Raw genomic sequence first — 10,155 nt, 5'->3', positions numbered from 1 at the left:
AAACCAAGCTAGGTACTAAGTTAATATTTAACATGCTCCACGTCTAAGCTGCTACAACACGCTCTACGTCTGGGTTCCTTTTTATCTTGATTCTTGACACGCTCGCCAAGTGTTCTTGAATAAAAACGCCTGCATTTTTGTCCCATTTCTGTTTAATGCAGCTATGCATTTAACTAAGTACCTACATAAATATGGTTGGGAATTAATTTTAGTAAATGTCATAGCCCAGTAATATACTGCCCCGACTTATAGTCTATTTTCAATAGAATTTAACAAAAATGTAAGCCAAAGAACAGTTGATCCGACCATAAGGTAGTCTGCTGATGTCCAATAGTGGGGTGAAAATGATTGTTAGTAATGAGTTCTAATAGCCTCATTGCTAGTAATATACCCTCTCAGGTCAACCTCTACGTGGTTGCTCCTTGAAATCATCATGGTTGATTTTTGTCAAATTCATCATGGTGGGCCAACTGACCTGTATTTATTCTCACCTATCATCTTCCATGGTATCCGGCCGGTGTATACCGATAGCACGGGCGAGGTTACCGTTCCATTATCACCCATTAAAAAAAATGTCCAATAGTAATACAAATCGAAAATCAATTAGTTGATGTGACTTGTTACTAAATTAATTTAGAGAGTGTTTATATTACAATTTCGACAAAACTTTATTTTTCATTCAATTTTTATGGAGCAGACTGTATATAGTCATGAATTAATTGTTTTACTAACTCTAATGATAGAAAACACCAATAACACACTAAATTAATCCGAATGACGACGGGAGGCTCTCCGCGAAATTTGAGAATGACGAACGTTATGTTTACTACAACAGCAACAATGGACAAATACCTTTAACGACGCTATTAGGGATTATATTCGTGAGTAATATATTATTTTTCATAAGCCGTGTGGTCCTGGCATAGAATAGGCCACCCCTTTCTTTCCCGTGGGTGTTGTAAGAGCCGACTAAAGGAGGGCGAGGTATGGGCTGCAGCGTCCATCTTAAAACATCTCTAAAGCCTGACTATGGTTGCCAATACGCTTGCCAAGCATGGCAACTACTGGCAAAACCCCCCAAAGGGAAGACTTATGTTCAGCAGTGAGTAGTTAAAGGCTGATATAATGTTAATGATTATTTTTCATCGTCTATGTTATAATGATTGAACAATGTCAAAACTCATGAATTGTATGTATGATATAAAACCCAAGGCACACATTACAGATGGTAAAAAATATTTGAGATTTAATTAGGCATATGTCTCCAGCATTACGAAATGACAATATGTTTTATTTAGCTTTTTATGTGTGTAATAGTTGTTATAATTTTTTGTTAGATTTTCACAAAATTGAAAAATTATAAGAACTCGATATGTACTAAAGATATGTGCTTATCTTTAGTACGTAAATATGTTTACAGTTAAATAGTCTACATAATTTTATTACTCTAGTTAAGTATGGATAATTAATTTTATTTAATATAATTAATTAAAGTCTTTCGTGCATATGAAAGCTGCGGAACTATTACAGTTCATTAGAAAATAAAAATAGCATAACCAACTACTTCCGTTATGCAACGCTTGTTGTGTTCAAATCAATTTTTAAAATTTAAAATTTACTCGTTTTGTGCCAACAAACGAATGCAGGTAACATAGCAAAAAAAAAACTGTAGTTAGCACTTCAAAACAATCCATGTTTGATAACATACCATACTGTACACAATCATGAGAAAACTGCAAAACTCTACCGCATTCAAAAGAATGTATAGCGTTACCCGCTTACTACACTGAAGAAATTTAACAAGAAAATTCTAGTCAGGTCAGTCAGCACTCTATCTTGTGTAATTGTACATTTAGAAAAATTATAAAATATAATCAATTATACAGGATGAAATCGAAATCACCGGTATCCTGTTAATGCAGTATTCTACTAATGAAACTAAATATTTTAAAAAAACATCTGTTTTACTACCTTACTATCTTAGCTTACTATATTATACCTAAATGTGAAAGTAAGTTTGTTTCTTACATTAGAACACCTTAACGACTTGACCAATTACTATAAAATTTGGTATACTATATAGAATGGAGAATCCCGGTTACGTAGATATACTCGCGGGTAAAAACTATTGGTACATATTTGGGCTGACTTTTAACCAACGACAGAAATTATAATTATTTTACTACTAAAATATATAGCTAGTCGTCATTTAAAATATGATGCCACGACCACTTTTTACCATCAAACAGCTCGCTATCGATAGAGAGTTTACCCCCATATCTTAGAGCTTTGATGGTCGTGTACAGTGTGATTTTAGAGGTGTTTCCTCCCACGAACGCTCAGATTATACGAGTCCCTGTCGAGATTTTTTTAAGAGACTACAGCATGGGGGTCAGAAAAAACGTAAAGGAATTTTTTCAGCGTCGACAATGCAGTCAGGTGAATCATTTGCTTGTTTCCTACTTCAGTGGTATAAAAAATCTAAAATAATCTAATATTAAAACGAAACCTTATACGTTAACGTTATGCGATATACACTTCACTGCAAGATTCAACTATAAAAATAGTAAAACATCACTAATTTGTTGATGTTATTTATAGTTACATACATATAATTATAGAATAGATATACCAGAAAATGATCAAGTGTCGTCTGCTTGGGTATGTCCTCAACTTCACTCGGCTTTTTACCACCAAGCTTGCATGCCTGTGCTCTAGTTTAGTTGGTGGGATAAACTTTGTCCTCATGGTCCTGCGGAGAAATAGTAACACTTGCCAGGACTTGAATTACGTGTTGTTCATATAGACGACGGGTACCACTTTTTATCACATGGGTCGTCAGTTTGTTTGGCATTCCAAGTACCATAAGAAAATTGCATTTTTTTTTAAAATTTGTTTGAATTAAAAAAAAATGTGTCTTTAATTACATAAAATTAAAGAAATCGTATTCGTAACAAAATGTCCTATATAAAACGAAGCGATGTAGAGATGTACGATTCCCGCCATGAATTTTTTAAAAATTTTCTCTCAGAGAACTTTTTCAACATTCATGGAAATTGGCTTGCTACGTCAGTCGTATCGTTTATTGGGTCATAGTGTGGAATGAATAGGTAATAACATTGCATACCTAAATGGAACACCGTTCTAACATTATCATCTCTTTTTCAATAATAATAATAAGTTCTACGCTAACGGGATACTGGCGGAGCACCAGTGAAAGGTGATAGATGAGAATGAAAACAGGCTTATCATGATGAATTCGTCATTAACCATGATAGTTTCATATCGTTGATTTCAGTATCCATTACTAACAATCCCTTTCCCCCAAAAAAATAACTATAGGTTAGGTTAGATATCTTTTACCTAAAAACAATTGGCTCGCTATATAATTGTATATATAAACTTGAGAATTATAACTATGTACATTGAACTACACTAACAATTTTTTGATTGCTCTAACTGTCCACTACTGAACATAAGCGGAGGGGCTTTGAGGTTTGGGTTTGGGGTTTGCTAGTAGTTGCCATGCTTGGCAGGCGGATTTGCACATTATTAAAAGACAAAAATTATTGAATATAATATAATATTTAGTTTAAAAATAGCTATTGTGTCAAAATTGTCACCAAAACGAATATAAAATAAAAAATTCTCGATTACAAAAAGAATTTACAAAAACGATTTAAAATTGGCAAAGATATCACGTGACGTACAAATACATAAAAATACGTAAGTAGTTTTTCATTTTTGAAGAATAAATCTAATGTAGAGGATGCATAGTAAAACAAATGAACAGACAGACCTATCAATTCTAATAACACTCTGAATGGTAGACATGTATTATACTATAAATTATTCAATTATTTGACCCCTGTCTATATAGACATTTTGTATACCTATTTACAGGTAAGATAGGACAAGATCGTAGTCATGCTTGTAATTATAGAATGTTGAAAAAAGCATCTATCTAATGTACTGCCGACAACGAGTAGGGGATGGGTCCCCTTTCTATCTAGGCATAACGCATGCGCGCAGACTCCGGGACAACCTTCTACTTCGTAACTTGCCAGTAAGCCCTTTGTATCGACAAGAATCATGCTTTCCTGGTTACACCAGCTGATATTTGAAAAAGACGGCTAACTTTATTGCGATAGGTGACAATTCTGATTATGTATCAGTTACCCGTTGGATCGGCTCGTTCTAGCTGTCCAGTCATTGAGTGGCTTTAATACCTCAATGATACCCATAATATATCGTGCACAGACATAGCTGTAACATCTTTAAAATCATCTGTTGGGTAACACATGTGCATGTTTTATATTTGATGACGATCAAGTGTTAAGTATGATGAATAAAACTGGTATTTTATTTTCCTGTATAACATCACGTTTAAGTGAAATTGAAAATTTTCCCTACATATTATTATAGGTAAGTTAGTTTGAATTAAAACTAAATAACTCTTAGTGAAATTTTGCTACTTATGTGATTATATTATAATTAAATTAATTTATTGGAAGTCTAATTAGGTATTCTATATACATATTTAAAAATAATTATTACTTTTATTTATAATCGTGTATATAATTATATATATTTGCGTGATCTATACTTATATATTTATATCCAAAATTTAACTTAAAATTAATTTACTACCTTGTTCATAATGTTTGTAGTTCTTATTTATTTCATATTTGCATGATCCTACTCATGTTTGCATTTTAAAAATAAATATCTACTTATCTAATACATTAGAAAATCAGTGAAGGAAACTAAATTATTGTAATTTTAAATGTGTTATTGTTTTAAATTATTTTTGCAAAAATTCTCTAAAACAAAAAATAAAGGTATGAGTAGATATGTAAATATACAGAGATGTAATTTTAAAATGAAAAGTTATGCGTATATTTACAATTATGTATTAAAGTAACTAAGAAAAATTGCTTATTTAAATTACGACTCTATTACAGTAATACTACTTTGTAATGATATCTTTTATACCTACGAGAACTTGCTTAAAGTAACCAGCGACGGCCCGTGATTTCGTTCCCGTGAACTTTACAATTATACCACATAACCTTACATTAACCATTCTGGATTTTATTTACTTCAAAACTTCTTTAAATCTATTTGCAAATACTTCTAAGCTTTTTGTAGAAATGTATAATTTAACCATGAAACATATATCATTAACCCATGACTTTGTCGTAACATTTTTGATAATACGTATCGTTTCGAAATATCTTTTTGATATTATACATTAACAGCTTAATAATTTACCATACAATAAATTTAAATACAGATAAACATACTTTGTTAATTAAAATATTTTTTGAGTTTAATTATTATCTACCAAATATGAATGCAAAGATTAACGAAATATTACAGAACTATCTTTTAATTTTCATAAACAAATAAACAATGTTTCATATTTTTAATTACCTATTTAAAAAATGCTCTGATAGCCAACTAAAACGATTAATGCATAATCCATACATTTGTTACAATATTGTCATTGATTTATGATTGTTTTTTTTTATATTTCAGCATGGGCCCGTTAACCAAAAATTCAGGGAGCAGAGCACGCTCTGTTCCGGTACGCTTCAAATACCTGTTTCTGCTGGCAACAATATGTGGCAGTTGCTTTCTTATACTTTCCATCAGCAACAATACTACAATGTTCTTTCCCAATAGCGACAACCTCATCACATCCTCGTCCTTTGACGTACATCGTGTTAACGCAGGCCATTCAGACAAATCTTACACCATCAAAACAGAGGGCTGTACTATTCCCGGCTTAAAACCCTTTCACGAAAGTATTAGAAAATTTATTAGACAACCTGAACCTAATACTTGCCCTAATGCAAATACTTCGTTGCTAGAAAACAACAATACACATATCTGGATCAAAGAAGAAAACTTACATTTTTATAATATGGCTAGAGATTTTAATATTTCTTGCTGCTATCAAACTTTTTACCGACCAACGGCAGTCGCGGATATCACAGCTATGAATGTCGACGATAGAGTACAATACGAACCCTGTATTAACTTTACCAGTTATATTGAAGTTATGAATGAATTCGTTAAAGTATCTTGCGGTTATGATTATAAAACACTGTACGTACATTTTTTTCTATTTGCACCTAAAAAACCTATGCTTACATATGATGAGGAGTCATTTGAAATGCCGTTAAATCAAACGGCCTATAACGTCATAGTGATGGGATTAGATGCAATTTCCCGGTTAAATTTTCACAGAACTATGCCCAAAACATTGGCCTTTCTAAAAAAGAAAGGTGCCATAGAATTGTTAGGATATAACAAAGTCGGCGACAATACATTTCCTAACTTAACTCCTATGTTACTTGGCATCAGAGAAAAGGACCTAAAAAAGACTTGCTGGCCTCATATAAGATCTACTTTTGACAATTGTCCTTTTATTTGGGAGTTTTACAAAGATGCTGGATATTATACGGCCCTTGGTGAAGACAGTGCCAAATTGGGAACATTTAATTTTGGAAAATTTGGTTTTATAGGAACTCCAACTGACTACTATATACATACTTTTATGCACGAGGCTGAAACTCACATTGGCAACAAAAAAGATTACAATACTTTCATTTGCATGGGAAACCAACACTTCTATAAAGTTCTTTTGGATTACATTGAAGCATTGACGACGACATTGAAATCATCCAAGTTATTTGGATTTTTTTGGGAAGTTACCTTGAGCCATGACTACTTAAATTATCCAATGTTAATGGATAGTAGTTATGAAAAGTTTTTAAAAAATCTTGACGAATCTCAATATCTAGATGATACTATTTTAATTCTACTTAGTGATCATGGTATAAGATGGGGTGATATTCGATATACTAAACAAGGAAGGTTAGAAGAAAGACTGCCCTTTGTTCATATACTTGTCCCACCAACATTTGAAGAGAATTATAATCGGGCTTATAACAACCTAAGACTGAATAGTCGACGGCTTACAACCCCTTTTGATATACATGCAACTCTTTCTGATTTGATAAATTTGGACTCGTTGACAGATGAAAAGATCACATCAAGAAGCGAAATGCCTTACGCTCATGATAGAAGTATAAGTTTATTCTTACCCTTGCCCAAGAACCGAACCTGTAAGATAGCTGGCATAGACGATCATTGGTGTACATGTCATAAAAGCAATAAACTTACGACTGATAGCGCTGAAGCGCAAGAGGCAGCAGCACAATTGGTAAGGAGTTTAAATTTGATGATGCATGAATATCCTCAATGCTCCCGTCTTACCCTAGCTGAAGTAATAGAGACAACAGAAATGATAGTGGGTACACCTCCAGAGAATGAAGACGGCTGGAGAGAAATAATGATAGTTGTACGTACTGCTCCCGGTGGAGGAGTTTTTGAAGCAACATTGCAGCACGACAGTCGCCAGTGGACACTGGTAGGTACCGTCAGTCGTCTCAACTTATATGGCGATCAGAGTCGCTGTGTACACCATTACCAGCTAAAGCTGTATTGTTACTGTTATTGAGTCAAAACTGTAATTAAGGATAACTAAAAAGCTGTGATATTATAAAGTACGATCAAGTTGTTTAATTCGTAGATAAACATGTAAAACGTATGAAATTAGAATGTACATATCAGTTGCTCAAAATATGATTAATACCGGCCTAATTTATATTCTGTGTAGTCATTACCTTATGTAAGTAATATATATATAGGAGATTTCAATTAATAAATAAATAACTTGCATTTAATAAGTAGAAAAAAGTAAATAAAAAATGTAATATTTTTTGTATTAGAAAAAGTGCCAAGTAATAATCAACGATAGGTGTGCATCAAAAATTTAATTGGTGTTTGCAGTGATTCCATTTAAATAGAAGAAATGTATAAGAATAGCTATAGAATAGAACATTGTTATACTTTATTTACCATAGTAGTAAGTTACTAGCAATATAACTATTATTCACAAACTGTTTTGGTTTTAATATTTCCACACAACGTACAGGAGATGGATATTTAAAGTGAGTTAGATACTATATACTGAATTTCATGATGCTATATTAATATCAGTCGTATGGTCCCGGCTTAAAATGGGCCACGCCATTCCGTGGAAGTTGTATAAAGCGACTGGGGGAACTTAATGATTAAAGGGTAGAAACATCCCTCTTAGGGGGGAAAGGGATTGTTAGTTATGGGGTCTAATTGACCTATTGCTAACAATACACCCTATCAGGTCGACCTCCACGCGGTTCCCCCTGGAGACCGTCGTGGTTAATTCTAGTGAAACACGATGGGCTAACTGACCAGCCTTTTCATCCTCACCTATCATCCCTCAATGGTGCCCCGCCAGCGTAGCCCAGTGCCGCAGGCAGGGTTGCTATTCCATTATCACCTATTTAAAAAAAACATCCCTCTTAAAACAAAACCAAAACCTACCTGCAGTTGTCAACTATCCTACTAAGCGAGATAGCCTCAAGGCCATTGTTCAGCAGTGGACAGTTAACGGCTGATACGATGATGACGATGATATTAATATTATAATTGCGAAAGTTTGTTAGGGTGGTTGAATGAACGGACGGTTTTTTTTTATAGGTGAAAATAGTAATATGACTCTAAAAATCGTGTCCAATTTGGTGAGAGAACTCTAAAAAATGTTGTCTGGGCATCCTCATATCAATTTTTTTCATCCTCATATAAATTTTTTGATAAATATCATCTTGTTACTATTTTATTATTATATATAGGCAAAATTTTTGTGAATACACGTATGTAATATTAAGTGTAATCGTGCCAATAGCCTGGCTTCAAGCTAAGAGAATTCTTTTGAGATTTGTTATGAAGAACCAAAACGAATATTTAGGTACACAATCTAGGTAGTGTCCCCAAATATTCATTTTGGACCCCACGATGATCATAAAGTAATCGCTTCTATACAATTACACCCAAGAACATTCAATTCCAAAATATTTGATTACGCTATAGGACTACGTCGCTGAGTGCGCATCTGTATACGCATTTTCTTTATTTTTTTTTATAGATGATACTGGAATGGTAAACCCACACGCGCTATCGGTATAGGTGATGAAAACAGGTCAGTTAATCATCATGATGGATTCCATAAAAATTAATCACGATGGTTTTCGAGAGGAACCGCGTGGAGGTTGACCTAAAAGAATATGTTACTAGCAATGGGGTTGTTAAACCTCATTACTAATAATCCCTTCCCCTGTTAGTTTGTGTTGACATGCAGTACCTGTATAATTTATGATGCTAACACTGTAATTATATTGATAATAGGAAAATAGGTAGTAGTGGATGAAAAGAGGTTGTTAGTAATGGGGTTTGAAAACCCCATTGCTACCAATATACCCTATCAGCTCGACTTTCTCGTGATTCCCCCTGGAAACCATCGCGGCTAATTGTTGTTGTTGTTGAATTCGTCATAATGGGCTAACTGATCATTGTCACCTATCGTCCCTTACTGATACCCCACCAATGTATACCGATAGCGCAGGCGGGGTTATCATTCCATTATCACCCATTAAAAAACACCGAGTAGTAGCCAGGGAATGAAGATAGAATACTTAGCATTAATTCCTATATTGCTGTGCAGATAAAGCACAAATTAATTATCTATACATGAGTGGTAGTCAAAGATTTCGGAATTTACGAATATCTTTAGTCAATACCTATGTCTTTGTAAATTAAAGCTTGGAAAGACCGCAACAACTATTATAACTCGTATGCGTCTAGGTCACGTATGCACACCTTCTCATTTATACAAGCTTGGTATTGTACAAAGTTCGTCGTGTAATTGCGGTGCTGAAGTGGCGGACTTGAATCATATATTCTTCTCATGTTCTAAATTTGACCACACCTCCCTTTTTAATCATCTCCGATCCATCCGTGTTCCATTCCCAACTTCTATTCTTACTCTACTTTCTTCCAATGATCCTATTATCTATAAAATACTATCTTCATATATATACGAGGTTTGTCCGGAAAGTACGTATAAAAGTTTTTTAAAAATTTTATTTTACAATTATTCAGGTAAATCAATTTTATCCCCTTCAAAGTACTCCCCCTGTGACATAATGCACTTGTGCCAACGCCGTTTCCACTGTGAGAAGGCTCCTTGAAAGTCCTCTGGTT

General features: G+C 33.8%; 1 protein-coding gene across 2 annotated transcripts; it reads left to right on the top strand.

The window, feature by feature from the left end:
• Positions 1–1,717: 1,717 nt before the first annotated feature.
• On the top strand, positions 1,718–7,973 carry LOC113516836 (uncharacterized). 2 transcript variants are annotated; one of them, XM_052902713.1, is made up of 3 exons: positions 1,727–1,818; positions 3,904–4,425; positions 5,542–7,973. In XM_052902713.1, the coding sequence occupies exon 3, from the start codon at positions 5,543–5,545 to the stop codon at positions 7,529–7,531; it is 1,989 nt and encodes a 662-aa protein (XP_052758673.1). In that variant the 5' UTR covers positions 1,727–1,818; positions 3,904–4,425; position 5,542; the 3' UTR covers positions 7,532–7,973. The 2 variants fall into 2 exon arrangements, with proteins under 2 accessions (XP_026757113.2, XP_052758673.1); XM_026901312.3 differs by lacking the exon at positions 3,904–4,425 and having other exon boundaries at positions 1,718–1,818.
• Positions 7,974–10,155: the final 2,182 nt, after the last annotated feature.

This window comes from Galleria mellonella, unplaced genomic scaffold, assembly GCF_026898425.1.
Source record: "Galleria mellonella isolate WM207_F2 unplaced genomic scaffold, CSIRO_AGI_GalMel_v1 utg93, whole genome shotgun sequence".
NCBI classification, from domain to species: Eukaryota; Metazoa; Arthropoda; class Insecta; order Lepidoptera; family Pyralidae; genus Galleria; species Galleria mellonella.
Note: the sequence above shows the minus strand (reverse complement) of the source record. Positions and strands in the feature narration are given on the sequence as shown.